We start from the raw sequence: 21,103 nt of genomic DNA on the forward strand, positions 1-21,103 counted from the left end.
GCACTGTTACTTCTTCAGCAAAGAACAGGATAAACCCTGATCACATTCGTGTTGTCAGTCTGCCCTTGGCCCACTGACTGGGTGTTCTCATCCCAATACTCCTCTCGCTCTGTCCTCTCCATCTCTTACTGAATGTTCTCATCCAATTACTACTTCTCTTTTCTCTCTGTGACTGAATGTTTTCATCCAAATACTCCTCTCGCTCTGTCCTCTCCATCTCTTACTGAATGTTCTCATCCAATTACTACTTCTCTTTTCTCTCTGTGACTGAATGTTCTCATCCAACTACTAGGGAAAGGGGGATACCTAGTCAGTTGTCCAACTGAATGTATTCGACTTCCGCATTTAACCCAACCCCTCAATCAGAGCTGCCTTAATCGACATCCATGTCTTCGGCACCCGGGGAACAGTGGGTTAACTGCCTTGCTCAGGGGCTTAACTACATATTTTTTCCTTGTCAGCTCGGGGATTCGATCCAGCAACCTTTCGGTTACTGGCCCAACACTCTAAACACTAGGCTACCTGCCGCCCTTCTCTCTCTCTGTGACTGAATGTTCTCATCCAACTACTACCTCTCTTCTCTCTGTGTTTGAATGTCCTCATCTAACTACTACCTTTTCTCTCTCTGTGACAATGTTCTCATCCAAATACTACCTCTCTCTGTTTGCATTGTGTTCGTTTTGGGTCTGTTCCCAAGGGGCAAAATGACCTTGTATTGTGTTAGGCGAAGGTTGGCCATAACCCCATAGCCATCCTCCTCCTCCCCTCTGTGAAAAGTGCTATGTTATCCCGTTTATCCCCCCTCCTCCACTCATCTTTTATCACACAGAACAGAAAGGAAAGGGGGATACCTAGTTAGTTGTACAACTGAATGTCTTCCGCATTTAACCCAACCCCTCTGAATCAGAGGTGCAGGGAGCTGCCTTAATCGACAACCGCGTCTTCGGCGCCCGGGGAACAGAGGAAAACCACTTCAGTTTGTGTTGATATTGGTTTAATTTAGTGTGTTTGTGTGTGCGCGAGAGCCCTTTTGCATGCGTGTACTTTTGCTTGCTTGTGTGTGTGTGTGAGTGAGTGTGTGAGTGAGTGAGTGAGTGAGTGAGTGAGTGAGTGAGTGAGTGAGTGTGATTCTTGTCTGGACCAGCTCCAGATGAAAGCACTTCAATGACAGTTATCTTCAACTCTTTAATTATCTCCCATCCTACCGCTGACCCCTCCCTTGGTGAGTAATCTCTAGTCATCCAAGCCTTATTGTCCCACCCTAGCATCAGACCTGTCACTGTGTGAACCACCACCCTTTTTATCATGGAGTCATATGAACATGTCTGCCAGAATTCAGCTCTAACTCTCCATCTCCGCTCAAATCTCTTTCCTTCTCTTTCTCTCTCACTTCAGATTTTTCTCTTTGGTCATAATTTATAGTCTCTCCAGTCTCCATAGCTTGTAACTAGGCCTAGCCTACTGTGATGTAAACAAGTTGACAGGGCTAGGGAAGAGGTTCATTGACAGGCAACCTTGTCCTAATCAGTGTGTGAGTGAGTTGACTGGGGTGGAACGAGGTTCTTTGACAGACAACCCTGTCCTTGTCCTAATCCAACTTCTAAATGTCTCACCTGGAACGTAAAAAAAAGAGTCAGAATGTCTAGAATGTGCTTTACTACTTATTCATTACCGTTTTACTTAGTTGGTGGAAATCAACAAAAAAATATATTCATAAAGCTTCCAACTAGGCTATCTACTCGTAATGTTGCAGTGGGCTAATGGCTCTTTGCGCTCGCAACATTGTAGCCTGATGTTTTATCGTGTGTGTTATTGTAGCCAACCATAAGCTTTGTCTACTTCACCGGCCACTCATAACATTGGCAAAAACAAACTCCCTGTCACACCAAAAGCATCGTCATCATTCGGCCAGATGAGATGTGGGAGGAGAATATGGGCATCCTCCGTTCATTCCTTCACTCGCTCCACTTAATTTCTCTAGCAGGGACGTCCCGTTAACGGGAGGGCTGAAAGGGGATAGCAAATCGGCTGCATTTTCTCTCTCCCTCTGCCATTTTGAGAGAAACCTGTCGGCCTCGCATATTGGGATTTATGCTGTTTTAACGGAAAATAAGAATCATGACCTGATTGTTGTTATTTCGGGATTTGTGTAGAACGTGAGTATTTTTTTGTTTCGTTGCAAGTTTCCACCAGAGAGTCAATTGACAACTTCCATCTCCTTGCTCCGTCAAAACAACCTACTGTAGAAGAAGCAAGCAAGGCTACAACAATAGCTAACTTCTGTTTTGGGGACAACTTGTTACCACACACTGTGCAAAGTTGTTTATTCTATAAAAATGGTATTATATTCTTAGTGGCAAATCTTGACCACGAGTGGAATTTGGGTTTATAACGGTAGCATATAATTAACCATTTAAAAAAAAAAACAGTCATTCTTTGCTGACAAACTACAACGAAAGTCATAGGTCGAATGACAATACAACAAATGCACTGGTAGGATAGCCTCATTCTCCTTTCGTGACATTGCCTTGCAAAACAACATCGTTCCTGTCCTGATGTTGAGACCAGAGTTCCTCCGGCGGTAATGAGTCATGGACGATCACAGCACGGTTGAATTGTTACCGAGACCAATGCACAGTCTGCGTTGTAGCAAAACATGGAAAAACAACGATTGTCGCTATGCACCGTTTCACAGAAGGATGCCGTAGGACCAAAATGCAGCATTTTGTTGTCTCATTATATGTCAATCTTCAAACCACTAGGTCAGATGCCACTCAAATATACATTCTTGTACACTGGACATATAGACTTGGCTTATGTCACTCAAAAGCAATACGTCAGCTACAGCTATAGCAGAGACGCTTTTAAAACAGGATGGTATCCACACATAGTGCCTGCTAAGCATTTATTGGTTGATAAACAATAGTAGTTGTAACTTAAATGTAGGATCTGAATTTGATCACCCTGTTGCAGGATTACTTTCCTTAAATGCAGGAAATATTTAACTTGTATTAACTTGTAACATATTATTTGAGGTTTTAAAAGGCTTCTGAAGTTTGTAATTTCCAATATGAAATGTACCCTTCCGAAAAATGCATAAACCCCTACAAGAATGGTCATTAAATATAATCCACATAATATTTCACATTTCCTGTTGCTGCTGGATTATTTTCCTGCTGTAGCAAACTGGCTCAAATTAAGATCCTTTGCTCCAGAGTGGCACAGCGGTCTAAGGCACTGCATCTCAGTGCAAGAGGCGTTACTACAGTCCCTGGTTTGAATCCAGGCTGTATCACATCCGGCCGTGATTGTGAGTCCCATAGGGTGGCACACAATTGGCACAACATCGTCCGGGTTTGGCCTTGGTAGGTCGTCATTGTAAATAAGAATTTGTTCTTCACTGACTTGCCTAGTTAAATAAAGGTTACATTTCCAAAACATTTTTTTTATATATATAAAAATATATGGGGCATTGAAAAGTCAGCCTTGTGTAGACTTTGCCACGAGGAAACAGAATCAATAGAAAATATTTTCTGGCACTGTCCATCAGTTGCTGGCTTTTGGTGTCAGGTCACGGAATGGTTATGTCATAATATCAGGGTTCAGATGGACCTGAAAACTGTATTGTTAGGGGGATCTGAAAAACCACGATCAGTCAATGGGAAATATCATTATACTCTTGGGTAAAGTATTTAGTTTTAGGGCAATATCGGTAGACATTTTACAAATAGGGAGGTTCAGGACCCTTGTAAGACATCATAGTAAAATGGAGGGATGTATTGCAAAAGGAAATTGCAAAATGGCATTATACAGGGAAAGATGGGCTAATGTGTGGACATCGGAGGGTTGGACCATGATAGGGGTTAAGATCAGAATGATGGTGGATTGGCCGCTATGGGTGAAAATCAAGCACTTGAAGAGGAAATTAGGAATAGGTATAATTATTTAACTACAGATACCATAGATGTAAGGGAAAATAGCTGTAAATAGAAGTATTCTTGTCCGTTAGTTTACTTCTGGATCAAATAACCAGTGAGTATCTGGTGTGACCACCATTTTCCTCATGCAGCACGACACATGTCCTTTGCATAGAGTTGATCAGACTGTTGATTGTGGCCAGTGGAATGTTGTCCCACTCTTCAATGGCTGTGCGAAGTTGCTGGATGTTGTCTGGAACTGGAACACGCTGTCGTACACGTCAAACCAGAGCATCCCAAACATGCTTAATATGTGATATGTCTGGTGAGTATGCAGGATATGGAAGAACTGGGACATTTTCAACTTCCAGGAATTGTGTACAGATCCTTGTGACATGGTGCCGTGCATTATCATGCTGAAACATGAGGTGATGGCAGTGGATGAATGGGCCTCAGGATCTCATCACGGTATCTCTGTGCATTCAAATTGTCGTCGATAAAATGCAATTGTGTTTGTTGTCTGTAGCTTATGCCTGCCCATACTATAACCCCAATGCCACCATGGGGCAATCTGTCATAACGTTGACATCAGCAAACCGCTCGCCCACACGACGCCATAGACACTGTCTGCCATTTACCCGGTACAGTTGAAACTGGGATTCATCCATGAAGAGCACACTTCTCCAGCGTGCCAGTGGCCATCGAAGATGAGCATTTGCCCACTGAAGTCGGTTACAACGCCGGACTGCAGTCAGTTAAGACCCTGGTGAGGACGATGAGCATGCAGATGAGCTTCCCTGAGATGGTTTCTGACAGTTTGTGCAAAAATTATTTGGTTGTGCATACCCACAGTTTCATCAGCTGTCCAGGTGGCTGGTCTCAGATGATCCCGCAGGTGAAGAAGCCGGATGTGGATGTCCTGGGCTGGCGTGGTTACATGTGGTCTGCGGTTGCGAGGCCGGTTGGACATACTGCCAAATTCTCTAAAATGACGTTGGAGGCAGGTTATGGTAGAGAAATGAACATTAAATTCTCTGGCAACAGCTCTGGTGGACATTCCTGCTGTCAGCATGCCAACTGCACGATCCCTCAAAACTTGAGACATCTGTGGCATTGTGTTGTGTGACAAAACTGCACATTTTAGAGTGGCCTTTTATTGCCCCCAGCACAAGGTGCACCTGTGTAATGATCATGCTGTTTAATCATCTTCTTGATATGCCACATCTGTCTGGTGGATTAATTATCTTGGCAAAGGAGAAATGCTCACTAAAACGGATGTAAACAAATTTGTGTAGAAAAGTTGCGAGAAATAAGCTTTTGTGCATATGGAAAATTTCTGGGATCTTTTATTTCAGCTTATGAAACATGGGACCAACACTTTACATGTTGCGTTTGTATTTTTGTTCAGTATATCGGCAATATTAAAGCTGATCTGTTCAGGAGTTTGAGTGGTTACATTTCTCCAGCGCCATCCCTCAGCTGTGTCCCCTTTGTTTTCATTCGACCTGCAGATTGGCCCTTTTATCAAGTCATTGATTTGTTCTAATCAAGCCATGCTGATCTAAGTTGCCTGTGGGACGTCTAGAGGACACGGTGTCAGCACAGGGTCAACACTGATGGCTATAAAGGCATTATCAAGATCTACAGATCATAGAGTGTTTATCTTATGTTTACATCAACACTCTGTTTACATTTGGTCATAATCAAGATGGGAAAGAGACATCATAAGAATACCCAGAACTTCACAAACGACACCATTTTTGCAAAGGTACTGTAGGAACTATATTTTATTCCCTGTTCAAATGCGTGAATTCAGCAAAGTAGCAGGGGGCATAGCAGGGCACAGCAGCACTTGTAGGGGGCATTAATCTCTTCTTTAGTCATAGCAGGGAGTATTTGATTCCAGATTACATTGTTTATTCTGCTATTAAGTATTCTTTCAAAGTTCGGAAGCAAATACGATACTATAAAACGCTCAAGAAGACAGTAGTCTAATAGGCATTCATGTACATTTCCACTGGCTGAACACGTTAAATAAGGTCACGATGACAACCTTTAAAGGGGCAATCTGGAATATGACCACTTCTTTTGATAAACAGCTGAGTGATGGGGCTGGAGAAATGTTACCACTCTCAAATAATTCATAGACAAAGCTATGGATGCAAGTAGGAATAGCTATGGATCAAGTAAGAAAATAAATCGGTCTGTGACTCACTCAACTCACTTCTGCAGCAAGTATCTGACATAGTTTTAAAGACTAGACAACCAGACAGTTCTTTATTTAACAAGGGAAGTCACATCTCTTTTCTAAATTCAGCTTTTTTGTCTCACTCATCAAGTCATTGTCTTGTGACTGTTTGGAAAGAGTCTCTGCCAGAAAATACATAACCTAGAGTTAAAAAGTTCAATAGCTATCTTGTAGGTGCTTTGGACTTGGCGTCTCACTATATCTTGATTCATGGGGACAAGGGCTGTCTTTCTCCCACTTCAAGTCATTATAAAAGGATGATTTATATCATGTGAGACAAACATTACTGGAAAGTGAGCTATCATATCATGCGAACATTATGAACATATACTTCTTATTTAGTTATTAGACCACTGAGGATGCTTGCCCTTACAACATTTACATTTTAGTCATTTAGCAGACACTTTTATCCAAAGCAACTTACATGAGCAATTAGGGTTAAGTGCCTTGCTCAAGGGCACATCGACAGATTTTTCACCTAGTCGGTTCAGGGATTCAACCAGTGAACTTTGTTACTGGCCCAACTATCTTAACCGCTAGGCTACCTGCCGACAAAAGAGTTTCATATAGTAAGGGGTGGTTTCCGGACACAGATTACATTTTGTGTCCTCAACTGGCAGCTTCATTAAATAGTATCCGCAAAACACCAGTCTCAACGTCAACAGTGAAGAGGCGACTCCGTGATGCTGGCCTTCTACGCAGAGTTGCAACGAAAAAGCCATATCTCAGACTGGCCAATAAAAAGAAAATATTAAGATGGGCAAAAGAACACACACTGGACAGAGGAACTCTGCCTAGAAGGCCAGCATCCCAGAGTCGCCTCTTCACTGTTGACGTTGAGACTGGTGTTTTGCGGGTACTATTTAATGAAGCTGCCAGTTGAGGACTTGTGAGGCGTCTGTTTCTCAAACTAGACAATCTAATATACTTGTCCTCTTGCTCAGTTGTGCACCGGAGCCTCCCACTCCTCTTTCTATTCTGGTTAGGGCCAGTTTGCGCTGTTCTGCGAAGGGAGTAGTACACAGTGTTGTACCAGATCTTCAGTTTCTTGGCAATTTCTCACATGGAATAGCCTTCATTTCTCAGAACAAGAATAGACTAACGAGTTTCAGAAGAAAGGTCTTTGTTTCTAGCCATTTTGAGCCTGTAATCGAACCCACAAATGCTGATGCTCCAGATACTCAACTAGTCTAAAGAAGGACAGTTTTATTGCCTTTTTAAATCAGAACAATAGTTTTCAGCTGTGCTAACAATTTCAGGTTTTCTAATGATTAACTAACACAACGTGCCATTGGAACACAGGAGTGATGGTTGCTGATCAATCTGCCGTTTCCAGCTACAATAGTAATTTACAACATTAACAATGCCTACATTGTATTTCTGATCAATTTGATGTTATTTTAATGGACAAAAATTTGATTTTCTTTAAAAAAACAACGACATTTCTAAGTGACTCCAAACTCTTGAACGGTAGTGTACAGTACAGTGTAATCACTGTCATTTACAGTGTATGTGAACCCATTGACCGAGACTGACATTGAGTTGATGTTTGCTCTGTGTGTGTGTGTGTGTGTGTGTGTATATATGGTGTATGTTTGTGCAGAAGCAGTAGAGTAGGCTGGTATTTCCTGTGTGCATGCTGCTCTGTCCCTTAGGAATGATTAGAATGTCTGTTCTTTTCTGCCTTTGTAGATTTAGTAACCTTTCATTCCCCCTGCTGCTAGCCTGGTCAGAACTCCTGCTAGCGTGACAATACATCTAGGACCAGGGTATTTCTCTGCTCCATCTCTTTGGAACAGGCTGATGGAGGTGGCAGTACTGTTTGGAAGTGAACTGCAGGAGTTGCCAGTATTAGACTGGAGCAAGGTTCAGTTAGCCTCAATACAAGGTTCTTCCTCCCTAAAGTCCACATTCTGTCATTTCAACAGGCCTGAATCAATGGGATTAATTTAAATGACCATTAAACAGCAGGAACAATTGCAGAATGTGACTTTAAGGCTGAAGCACTGCTGGATCCATTGCTTACTTAGCCTGTCGTCTACAAGGTTATTGAAGCACTGCTAGATCAAACCACAGTTCAGTGAGTCCATAAGAAGGAGGGAGAGGATGGTCCTCATTTTAATGACCCAGCTCTCATGCAAGCCACGACTGATGTACCTAGTTTGTTTGCTAAGCTAGCCACTTGTAGCTAGACAGCAACTTCTCCAGTATGTGTTGATGTTATTTCACAGGATTTGTTTTTGGGCGGAAGCTGTAGAAATCAGTAAGAAATTACACTTCTATAGCGAAATATCTTATTCCTAACTTTTTTTTGTTTTTAAGCATTAATTGACCTGGTATGATGGTGCATTGATCAGTTATACAGTTTAAAGGAGTTGTTTTTGCCCAAAGTCAACCTATAAAGTAACTGTCCAGTGTTTCCAGATTTCTATGAAATATGACATAATTAACTACAATATGAGTAAAATAGATCTTTACAAAAAAATTGTAATTAAGTATGTTCAAAAGCAGCTTTTCTGTGTAGGAATGGTGTGGGCGAACCCGAACAACAGAATGGTGTGGGCGTATATAGCGGTCATAAAAAATATTAATGTCAGTAGACCACTGATTGGCCAGCTCATCCTGCTCAGGAGGATGACATCATCCTCTGAGGAGATAGCAAGCATTTTTTAAAGTGTCAGTTTGAGATACACGTTTGAGGTGGGGCTTTTTAAGTGTTTTTTTTCCCTCCAACTTATGCGTTGGCCACAAAACACGAGTATAAGAGGAGTCAACAACATTATTTGGGTATGAGTTAAGAGAATATTAACTTTTAAAAGTGAGATTTTCACTGGAAAGTTACTTAAACTGCAACATTGTCTCTGTCTCATGACAAAATGTGTAGAGTAGAAGGAAATTAACTTTAAAACTACAAAATGATGTCTAATCTTCATGACAAAATGTGGTGAATAGCATGAGATCAGCTATAAAACAGTACATTTTTTTTTCTCTGCCCTATGGCAAAACGTGTTGAAATGCAGGAAGTTAGCGGTTTTCTTTCCACTTATACTGTTTTCAAAATACCCCTCCATATACCCCTTATTATGCTTCTAGAGGGGTATTTTAAGTCATGTCAAACTGTAGAATTGCAGGAAATTATTTGTAAAATAAACATACCCGTTGATTCATTATGATCTAAAATGAAAAACTGATCCTAGATCAGCATTCCTACTCTGAGATGCTCCCTTGGGTTCCTACAGCCCCTGAGCTCCATCCATAGACTTCGTTATAGCATCAAGGGAACCTTGCCCTATTACATTTAACCCATTGACTGTGGCAAATGTAATGTAAGTTAGGCCTCTATCTCTGTGGTGAGGTCGGTGGCTATGACAGATACAGATTGAAACCAGTTGATCTGCCTCTGTCTGGATGTTACTACTGTCATTGCTGCTGCTGTTGCTGCTGGCAAGAGCAGTGTTGCCAGCGTGTCACAGCCAAGGCACAATTGGCCGCTGAGGTTGACTGGGAATCAATTGCTAGATGGTATGTTGATTACAGCGTGTCTGCTCTCCATTCTGACATATTCTCTAACTTGGAAATCTTTAACAGCTGGGGTCGAGGCTAGGGTGGAGGACATGAATGACATCAGAGCTCAGGATAATGTACTAGCCTATATTTCGAATAGCCTGGTCCCAGATCTGTTAGTGATGTCTTGCAAATCAGATCTGGGACCAGGCTATATTTCCACAGCTCTTAAAAAACTGCTACCACATAATGGGCTATGCAGTAACCATTGTATTAGATTTTTCCACCATCTGGCTCTTTCTCTAGCAATTAGTCTGGGAATGAGGTTTACAGTACACTATATATACAAAAGTAGGTGGACACCCCTTCAAATGAGTGGATTTGGCTATTTCAGCCACACCCGTTGCAGACAGGTGTATAAAAATAGACCACACAGCCATGCAATCTCCATAGACAAACATTGTCAGTAGAATGGCCTTACAAATTTACGCACTGCTAGAACTGCCCCGTTCAACTGTAAGTGTTGTAATTGTGAAGTGAAAACGTTTAGGAGCGACAACGGTTCAGCCACGAAGTGGTAAGCCACACAAGCTCACAGAACGGGAACGCAGAGTGCTGAAGCGCGTACAAATCGCCTGTCCTCAGTTGCAACACTCACTAACAAGCTCCAAACAGCGTCAGCACAAGAACTGTTCGTCGAGAGCTTCATGTAATGGGTTTCCATGGCCGAGCAGCCGCACACAAGCCTAAGATCACCATGCGCAATGCCAAGGGTCAGCTGGAATGGTGTAAAGCTCGCCACCATTGGACTCATTGGAAACGCATTTTCTGGATTGATGAATCACGCTTCACCATCTGGCAGTCCGACGGACAAATCTGGGTTTGGCAGATGGCTGGAGAACGCTACCTGCCCGAATACATAGTGCCAACTGTAAAGGTTGGTGAGGAGGAATACTGGTCTGGGGCTGTTTTTCATTGTTCGGGCTAGGCCCCGTAGTTCCAGTGAAGGGAAATCTTAATGCTGCAGCATACAAATCTGGAGAAGGCCCTTTCCTGTTTCAGCATGACAATGCCCCTGTGCACAAAGCGAGGTCCATACATAAATGGTTTGTCGAGATTGGTGTGGAAGAACTTGACTGGCCTGCACAGAACCCTGACCTCAAACCCATCAAACACCTTTGGGATGAATTGGAATGCCGACTGCGAGCCAGACCTAATCACTCAACATCAGCGCACGACCTCACTAATGCTCTTGTGGCTGAATGGAAACATTTCCCTGCAGCAATGTTCCAACATCTAGTGGAAAGCCTTCCCAGAAGAGTGGAGGCTGTTATAGCAGCAAAGGCAGCACCAACTCTATATTAATGCCCATGATTTTGGAATGAGATGTTCAACAAGCAGGTGTCCATATACATACTACAAGACCAAAAGTATGTATGTATGTATGTATGTATATGGAGGTGTAACTAATTAAGTCCTATGAGGACATTCATTATGCTTGGATTTTCCAATTCCCATTACACCACAGCACAGTAGTGTCTGTGCCTCATATCTCACCAGCTGTTAAATAATCCAGAACCCTCACACCAGCTGTTCCAGTGTTCCACAGCCTAGTTATCACAGATGGCTTCATACTGATGGTGAATAAAGAGGATGATTTGTTCTCTGCTCGAGTGCCAATCCCTCCAATTCAGTAACATCTTCTACATTTCCTACCAGAGCATGGTATTTTCATCCATCACAATTTATCTACAAGTTCCAAAACCCTACATTTTATTCCAACTCCAATTTATTCCAAATTTCACCACCTTTGAATAGGAGGGGGCTGATGCCTGAAGTTCAACCCATATTGAAATTGACCCCAATTCCTCTGGTAGTGGCTGACAGAGCAGAACTGTACCTCTCTGCCTTTTCATTCAACAAGGCTGCAGCTGTAGCGTTTAGCCAAATGTTACTCAGCAGTGTCCACTAGCATATTCAGTGTTTCTATATTTATCCTACTCAATTCCAGTGAGAGAACACATGGAGTGTGTGTGGTTGACAAGACACTTAGACACAGCAAAGAGCAGTACTATATAATTTTCCTCCCCTCTTATGTATTTTACTTGAATTTGTTCCTAGCACAAAGTGCATCATTGTAAATATTTCCACATGGAGCTATTTGCTGAATTGCCACAAATAAAAAGGAAAAAAGAAACGCGCCACCATACCAACACACCAGCCATTAAATAATTAAACCAACAGTCATGTGGGAAATTTAATGTCGCCGATTGGCTGAGAGGGGACATCATCTAACTGCACTGACTGAGCCAAAATCCCCCTCCAATCTACTAAAAGTAGCCCAAATGTAGATTATGAAACGACCCTATCTGGCAACACTAACTGTAGATGTCTCTAAGGCCAGAATGCTCACTAGGGGACACTGTAGGATAATTTCTTGGTGTAAACAAGAGATGCCTGATATCTTTCAAAGCAAATGCATCAATATATAATAACTGTAGATTCTACAGAAAAATATTATTTGCTGATACTCTGTGTTCTAATCTATGACTATGTTCTGTTCAGTGTTTCAGCAGGGAAGACCCCTGTGGCGGAGTCTGAGGATAACGCCAACAACAGAAGCAGGAAGTGCTGACTTGAACCTTGACACTAAACAACCAAAGCCATGTGCTCCGTGAACAATCCAAACTGGGTGACCTTCGAGGATGAGGGGAGAACATCTACGTCTCCTTCTTTTGCCTCAACCCCCTTGAAGATACCAGAGAGTGGGACAAAGTTGGCCTCAACACCCCTGAAGTCACCAGGGGCAAAGACAAGTTCACCCACTTCCTTTGCCTCTACACCCCTGAAGACAGCCCCAGGTAGTGTGACAACGACAGGGTTAAAGACAATCCCCCGTCCCAATGGACTAAAGCTGATACTGCCCCCAGTCGGAGATCCATCCTGGATCTTCAGCAGTTCCCTTGAATCCAGCTCCCCTCCAATGCACTTTAACCTCAATGGAAGTTCCTGTGTGCCCTGCAACACTCCTCTTTGCACTCCGGTGAGGGAGGTTCCTCCTACCGGCGCGTTACCTTTCCATTGCAGGCCCTGGGATCAGCACGATTTCTTCCGTAGTTTTTCCAGTTCATCCTCTGCCTCTGTGCCTTATTCTTCTTCTCCCCCTGGCCCAGACCAGGCCACCACTACCGGCACCACCACACATCCCCAGGGTGACGTCTCCGTCTCTGTCTCCGATGGCCCCAGTACCTTCCCCTCCTTCCAGGGGGACCCAGGACATTTCAACCCATTCTGGGAGGGGGCTGGTGGGCATAGCGTGGACTCTGGGAGCTCATCTTCTGACTCCGAGGCTGGAGGTTCTAGTCTGCCTCGCTTCTTCATCCGGACGAAAGACGGCAACGAGCCTCCTCGACCAGACCACCTCCAGAGCTCCTACTCCTACATCTGCCACAAGCTGGAGGGGCTGCGGGCTGAGGAAGACAATGACACAGAGGAAGGAGTAGGGATGGATAGAGGGGGGAGGAGAGGAGTAAGAGACAGGGAGGCGGTCAAGGAGGGACCATCACCAGCTTTCGTCTCTCACGGTCTGTTCCGTAGCGAGAAGAGAGACGGCTGGTCTTTAATGCTGAGGATCCCAGAGAAGAAAAACCGAATGTCGTCCCGACAGTGGGGCCCCATTTACCTGCGTCTGCTGTCTGGAGGTGTGCTCCAGATGTACTATGAGAAAGGACTGGAGAAGCCCTTCAAAGAGTTCCAGCTGCAGCCTCACTGCAGGTTGTCAGATCTCAAGCTGGAGAGCAACGGAGAGCCTCGCAAGATCCAGACAGTGAAGGTGGAGCATGTGTCTTACACAGAGAAGAAGCGCTACCACCCCAAGGTAATGGGGGGGGGGGCACAATTGAGGTTTTCAAATCAGATTTAAAACACACCTTTGGAGCTTGAGCGTTTAATCAATCAATGATATTACTGTTATAGATGTCATCGTATTGTTTTACTGTGTTTTGCGATTTTAAATGCATAAAGTTTGATTTGAAGCTGGAGGTGTCACACGAGGCAGAGGTGGAGCAGCTGCTGAAGTTTGGAACCACGGAACACAGCGACATGGAGGACCTCTTCGAAACTATGGAGGAGGAGCTTCTCAGGCTGGCGCCACCGCTGTTGCAGAAAAGACACTACGACGAACAGGAGATGACACTGCAGATCACAGACCACCTCTGGGTGCAGCTGGACAAGGTGCATGTACTTCTTCTTCCACTACCATACAACTACTGTAAGACAGTTGACGCAAGCACACACATTTTGGTCAAGAAATGTAACTTTGCTAGTGTAGTTTCAAATAAAATAAAATGTATTTATATAGCCCTTCTTACATCAGCTGATATCTCAAAGTGCTGTACAGAAACCCAGCCTAAAACCCCAAACAGCAAGCAATGCAGGTGTAGAAGCACGGTGGCTAGGAAAAACTCCCTAGAAAGGCCAAAACCTAGGAAGAAACCTAGCGAGGAACCAGGCTATGAGGGGTGGCCAGTCCTCTTCTGGCTGTGCCGGGTGGAGATTATAACAGAACATGGCCAAGATGTTCAAATGTTCATAAATGACCAGCATGGTCAAATAATAATAATCACAGTAGTTGTCGAGGGTGCAACAAGTCAGCACCTCAAGAGTAAATGTCAGTTGGCTTTTCATAGCCGATCATTGAGAGTATCTCTACCGCTCCTGCTGTCTCTAGAGAGTTGAAAACAGCAGGTCTGGGACAGGTAGCACGTCCGGTGAACAGGTCAGGGTTCCATAGCCGCAGGCAGAACAGTTGAAACTGGAGTAGCAGCACGGCCAGGTGGACTGGGGACAGCAAGGAGTCATCATGTCAGGTAGTCCTGAGGCATGGTTCTAGGGCTCAGGTCCTCCGAGAGAGAAAGAAAGAAAGAGAAAAAGAGAGAATTAGAGAGAGCATATTTAAATTCACACAGGACACCGGAAAAGACAAGAGAAATACTCCAGATGTGACAGACTGACCCTAGCCCCCCGACACAAACTACTGCAGCATAAATACTGGAGTCTGAGACAGGAGGGGTCAGGAGACACTGTGGCCCCATCCGATGATAGTTCATTGGTATTTCAGCATTATTACATGTTCTTTTAATTTGACTTTTTTTAAAATTGAATATCCAAAACATACAATATACTTGCAGTGAAGCCGCTCAACAACTTCACCGCACCAGTCATCCAACAGACTCCCATTCAGGGCGCCACACAGAAGCATCCAGGGTCAATGCCCTGCGTAAGGGCACGTCGACAAATCTCTCAAGGCCAAAAACAGGGACCCGACTCCTCCAAGACCCCTCCCCCCCACAGTTCCCCAATAGCTGCCCCTCAACCATCTGAGACCCCTCCCACACCCCCCAATAATAAAAAAAAAATAAAATGAATTCCATTCCCCACCCCCAAGAACCCCCCCAATGCACCAACAACCAAGAATATTAACTAAAGTGAAAAAAGGAAAACAGAAAACAATGCAAAAAAAAAAAGGGGACATCAAGGCCAACTGTTTATGTTTGAGTGCATGTCTGGCACTATTTACATGTGTGTGTGTCCCTATATGTGTGTATTGAATGAGAGTGTGTGTATATGGATGTGTACAAACACCTGCATGACATCAGCCTCAGGCAAACCAACATTAGCTGTAAAAACACTGCCCCTCAGTGTCATTCTTTTTATTATGTTTTATTTTGACATTATTTTTTTACTTTTATCTTTGACTATCATTCTATCTCCCGCCCAGCAACTCCACTCCAACTTGTCTCCAATTCCACATCCCAACCCTCAGCTTCCATCCCATCTATCTCTGCTGGTCACCCTCTTCGGATTTCTACGCCACATATCTTTCAACTATGCTGTGATGTTGAATGTACAATTTCAATCTATCTAATCGAATCCACAGATTGCGAGCTGAAGATAAATACTTTTACTAAAAGTATTATTATATTAGTAATAGACTGACCTGGTCTCTCCAGATCTCCTAACAGTACTATTTCTAGGGTCAATTTTAGATCAATGTTATGCATTTTCAGCCATACTTCTCTCTGAGAAGTAGCAGTTATTTACTATTTTACACCTGGGGTTGCTATAAAATCAGTCGTTATTAAAAACGAATGTATTAATTGCTGTTACTTATTATATAAAACATTGATAGCCTAAATAATAAGGGTATACATTTCTATGAATGTCTTTTCCTAAAATCTTTCACATAAAAATGATTCCCTACCTCCTATTTTGTATATATTGCATGCCCCTTGGGGATCCTTTTTTGCCACTCGACCTCTCATTTGCTAAAATCAGAGGATACATTTTTCAAGGACGGTGTGTTGATGGACCGGGCGGCCATGACGAGGATCCACTGCTTAGCGTTCCTCAATGGCCCAGGGGAGTGCTTCCTGGCTCTCAACGACTTGGGGCTTCTCCGCTTCGACGCCAGCTACGGCTCTGGCTCCGAGGAGGTTTAGTATTAGTTTCTTAACATGCATATTAACACACAAACACAACATTTAACATGCATAACAACTAAACATACAATTTGAACACGCACATCAATGCACAATTTTAACACCCATCAACACAAACATACAATTTTAACATAAGTAAAATCATCCAGGATTACCCAAAAAATCAAGATAGGTCTATTTCCATTGTGGTCTTCTAATTGCCATTGTGGTCTTTCAGGATGACCTCCTGGAGGGCTGGATGGAGATCAGCGACTGCCACTTCCACAAGTGCATCAACGACTTGGAGTTCCACAGGTCCCGGCTGCTCAAGTTCTCTCCTCCGGACGCCTGTAGAGTAGAACTGATGCGCTACAAGACATTAGCCCTGGGAAGTACCGAGCTGCCCTTCTCCGTCAAAGCTGTGGTGACTGTCCAAGGGGCCTACGTGGAACTCCAAGCCTTTCTCAACATGTCAGCTATCTTCCCGTCATTTATCGGAGTGTCGGAGACTCAGCCACTCTGCGAGAATGTCTTGATCCGTGTGCCGGTACCGGGGGATTGGGTGAAGGTGTCGCGTACAGTGACGTTGCTACGGCGTAAGTCACTGACGGCCAGGATGAACCGGAACGCGTGTCTGGGGTCAGTCAGCGCTTCAGAGTCACAGCCAGTCATGCAGGTTACCGTGGGGACGGTCAAGTATGAGAATGTGTACTCAGCCATCGTGTGGAGGATCGACAGACTGCCTGCTAAGAACATGGGTAAGGACTAAGAGGAGGAGTTTTGGCTGTCTATTGATAATGGCGGTCTATTGATCTATTTTCATATGGAATGGTGGCTTATTCTGACAATATTGGCTTTATTTTACATGTTACATTTACAACTTACCGAAATATGTTTCCAAATATTCTATGTGAAATGTAACTTATGTTCCTTAATCAGTTTAGCTACAATAAATATTATTTATAGTAATATGGTTTGTTATACTATTGCTTGGCTAAATATTAAATTCCAATTGACTGATGTTACAGTGATTTGTTTGCATTGTGCCAGAGGATGGAAACATGTATCTTTCAGATTCTGCTCATAGCAATCTCTACCACTTGGGGGAGCACTAACTACACATTCTCATTTTTACCTCACAGCAGTGGACCATCCCCATACCTTCTCCTGTAAGTTAGAGCTTGGTTCAGACCAGGAGATCCCCAGTGACTGGTACCCGTTTGTCACAATGGAGTGTGACATGGTGGGGGCCGTGGTTTCACAGACCAGAGTGAAGTCACTGGGCACAGAGAGTGACATTCAGCCTCAGAAACATGTCACCAGTAGGACCCACTATCATTGTCAGGTAAGGCCTGAGATATTATTAGTTAACAAGTTTAATATCTATACTGTTTAGTATTTTTTTGGCTGTTTAATATCTATAATGCTGTTGTAGACTTCATTTTGTTAGTTTCTATTTCAATCTGTTTCCCAAGCAGAATCATGCTTTGTGATTAAGGGTACAGGGTATTTTTTATACTGTAGTTATTACTGTGACACCAGCTGACCTTGCCTAGGCTGGTCCTATAGTGTATGTGCTGTAGTGTAGCAAAATCTTCTATCGTTGTCATGCCCTAGTGATTATTCCGTACCTAATGAAACTGAACCGTATCCGTCTGTCCTTTTATAGGTAGAGATTGAGAAGAAGTGGATTGAGACAGAAGCACAAGGGCAATCAGGCTGCACAACACAGTAATGATTATGATCAAGGAAGTCTTAAAGGATCAAGTCTCACATCACCATACTCCCAAGTCTCGTTAGTCGTAAGGAAGCCTGGAATTGAGGCTATACACAGGATGCCTATTTCCTTGGTCCGAGACATTTTTGCCAACCAAACTCATCCTCGCTGTTTCAATACAAGGACAAATGTTTAAAAGGGACATAATCTACATGTGGCTGATGAACAATTGTGCTTTTATATTGTGTGTTCGTTGTGTATACTTTATCACATTTAAGTCTGTCATAATATTGTTTGGTCCTATTGTACTCCTGTATGTATGGATATTAACATGTTGTATAGCCTGGGTGACAGACATGACAAGAGAGCAGAAACAGAAACAGACTGGCAGCCAGGCTAGTTCTAACCTGCATGGTACAATAGAATTAGGCTACAACAAACAAATATATTATCATTGGAAGAACAAACAACCGAACACACAGCCCTACCATCACAATGCACTTTACATTTCTCTCAGAAGATTATTCATTGTGAAATGACAGGAGGTTGAAGAAGCTCTCTTTATAAAAGAGTAAATACCACATAATCTTGTAGGCTTGCATTTAACACACTCAAAAGGACTGGTTTTCTGGACACAGATTAGGCACAGGAGGCTGCTGAGGGGAGAATGGCCCATAATAATGGCCGGAATGGAGCAAATGGAATGGCATCAAACACCTGTTCTGCAACTGCCATTACCACAAGCCCGTCCTCCCCAATTAAGGTGCCACCAACCTCATGTGAGATTAGGCTAAATCTAGTCCTCTGTAGCTCAGTTGGCAGTTGCATGCCAGGATAGTGGGTTTGATTCCCGGGACCACCCATACATAAAATGTACTGTATGCATGCATGACTAAGTCGCTTTGGATAAAAGCATCTGCTAAATGGCATATATTATTATTATTATATAAAAAGCACTGTCAATGTAGATTCTCAATTGAGCTTGCTTTTCGGTCCAGGACAAGGCTCAATCTGTCTCTGGGAAACAACCCATAGTGTTTCCAATAACTATCTGGAATGAATTTCCAATTAAGACAATTAGGTTAATTATATAAATGTCCTGTCATTTGTTGACTAGCTAGCTGACCATGGTCCTTTTGCACAGTTAAGCATGTGCTCTCATCTATTATTCTATAAGTCAATATCATTGATTTATGGTTATATGAAGTAGCCCACATACATTATGGTCCCGTGTACTTGCCACGCCAGGGCTGTGGGTTCGATTCCCAAAGAGGGGGGGGGGGGGGGACCAGCACGAAAATGTATGCACTCACTACTGTAAGTCATTCTGGATACGAGTGTCTGCTAAATGACTAAAATGTATTACTAATTATAATATTTCAGAGGGGGCCCTAGAGATGCAGCAATGGTCTGCACTCACTAAAGAAACTATATAACTACATTTATTAAATGTGTTGTATGTGTATATGACTTAAGTGGTAGTTATTAACAAAACAAATTAAAGATATTTGCATTTTATGCCTGTGTTTGTGAAAGGGTAGAGGTGTAGATCAAAAGTTGCAACCTGGTCTCAGAGCATTTTGTATTATTTTGATAGTAAATCCAGGACAAACCATTTAGCATGATACGTTATGTTTCTTTCATTTGTCGATGTCCATCATACATTTCGTATGACGGGGTTCGTACAGACAATGGCAAGTCAAATTCAAGGACTTTCAAGTACTTTTTCAAGCACTAGTATTTATTTTCAAGGACCATCAATTTGTAATAGTTCCTATTATGCAATTGTTCTAGTCGCCACCAGATAGCAGTATATTGCCACAATCTCGTAAAAAAACTAAAAACGTACTATTCATCACTACCTTACAAGTTCTACTCAATAATACGTGTTTCACTACTTATTTACTACATACATGAGTGATATGTCAGTACTGATGATGTTGACTGATTTCCTTACACGAATTGTAACTCAGTAAAATCTTTGAAATTGTTGCATGTTGCGTTTATATTTTTGTTCAGTGCACATTATAATAATATTACATTGTCTTTATATTTAAATTCTCTATATATTTCACTAAATGTTAGGTCCCATAGGCTCTCCCAACACAATGACATGAAAGCGAATTTTAACAGTGTAAAAAGCCCTTAGTTGACTCTAAAATGTTGTATCCTATACCCATTTGAAGAGAAACAAGTTATTGTGTTTGATAACATTAAAGATTCTCATGAGACCCTATTTACATTTTAGGGAACCCCAAGTTTGGGAACCACTGTACTACTAACCTCTCTCCCTGCTTGCTTCAATGCTTCCTCTCTCTGTGTATCTCCTTTGCCTCCTTCATTGCAGCCTGACTCATCACTTTCTATCTCACTACTCTCTGTAAAGAAAATGTATTTTGTTATGAGAACTTATAATAGCCCATCCTTTGATTATAGCAAGCTTAATTTTAGTCAACTGCTCCTGCTGAGGTCATGCTCTGTTCAACGTTAGCTTCTAACTTCATCCTTCTAGCCAGCAAGCTATAGCAAGAGCACTTGACCTACCTAGCTAGCTAGACATCTGACTGAAATATCAGCGACTATTTACCAGTTGTACACTCATTCTCCGAGAGTCAGGTTTTTTTTTATTTGGGGAATGTCTGTTGACACAGAAGGAGTCAAGGGATTAAAAAAAAAATATCCCACTCTCTGCCACTTACCACTGTAGGTCTGGGCTGAGGAAGTTTGTTTTACCTCTCGGCCTATGTCATGGGCAGAGTTTCTCGTTGGACAGAGTGGTGAATGAATGTGCTGCTAACAAGGCGAATCCAAGGGAGCTGGTGAACATAACGAGCATACATGAATCATTCATGATTCCACTCGTTAGCAGAGGTAGGCACAATTAGAACTCAGATCAAGAAGCCTTATGAGCATTTTCAACGCTAGGAACACAATAATGGGTAAATGTTAATTAACAAAATAAAAAGGTGAGTGAACACTATATAAAAAGGTGCGTAAACTGCGTTTACCCTCCACTACATCCCTGGTTGGGTCTGGCAAAACCGATGTATAAACATCAATATCCTACCAGGCAAGTTTTAATCTACATTTGCTAGGCATTTTAGCTATCGATGTGATGTTTGGCTGCACCTAAGCATTCAGTTCAGTACCTGTCTGGCAACCAGAGCGCAAAAATGTATTTGCATGACCAATACATTTATCTAATATTTTTCATATTAACATATTTTATCATTTTCTG

The 21,103-nt window shown here is 42.7% G+C and overlaps 1 protein-coding gene across 1 annotated transcript; it reads left to right on the forward strand.

The window, feature by feature from the left end:
- Positions 1–1,916: 1,916 nt before the first annotated feature.
- On the forward strand, positions 1,917–19,855 carry LOC106589740 (stonin-1). The gene is made up of 7 exons (XM_014180028.3): positions 1,917–2,156; positions 12,235–13,546; positions 13,705–13,902; positions 16,023–16,163; positions 16,387–16,906; positions 17,291–17,493; positions 17,818–19,855. The coding sequence occupies exons 2-7, from the start codon at positions 12,335–12,337 to the stop codon at positions 17,881–17,883; spliced, it is 2,340 nt and encodes a 779-aa protein (XP_014035503.1). The 5' UTR covers positions 1,917–2,156; positions 12,235–12,334; the 3' UTR covers positions 17,884–19,855.
- The last annotated feature ends 1,248 nt before the right edge of the window (positions 19,856–21,103 follow it).

Source organism: Salmo salar, chromosome 28 (genome assembly GCF_965601325.2).
Source record: "Salmo salar chromosome 28, fSalSal1, whole genome shotgun sequence".
Classification (NCBI taxonomy): Eukaryota; Metazoa; Chordata; class Actinopteri; order Salmoniformes; family Salmonidae; genus Salmo; species Salmo salar.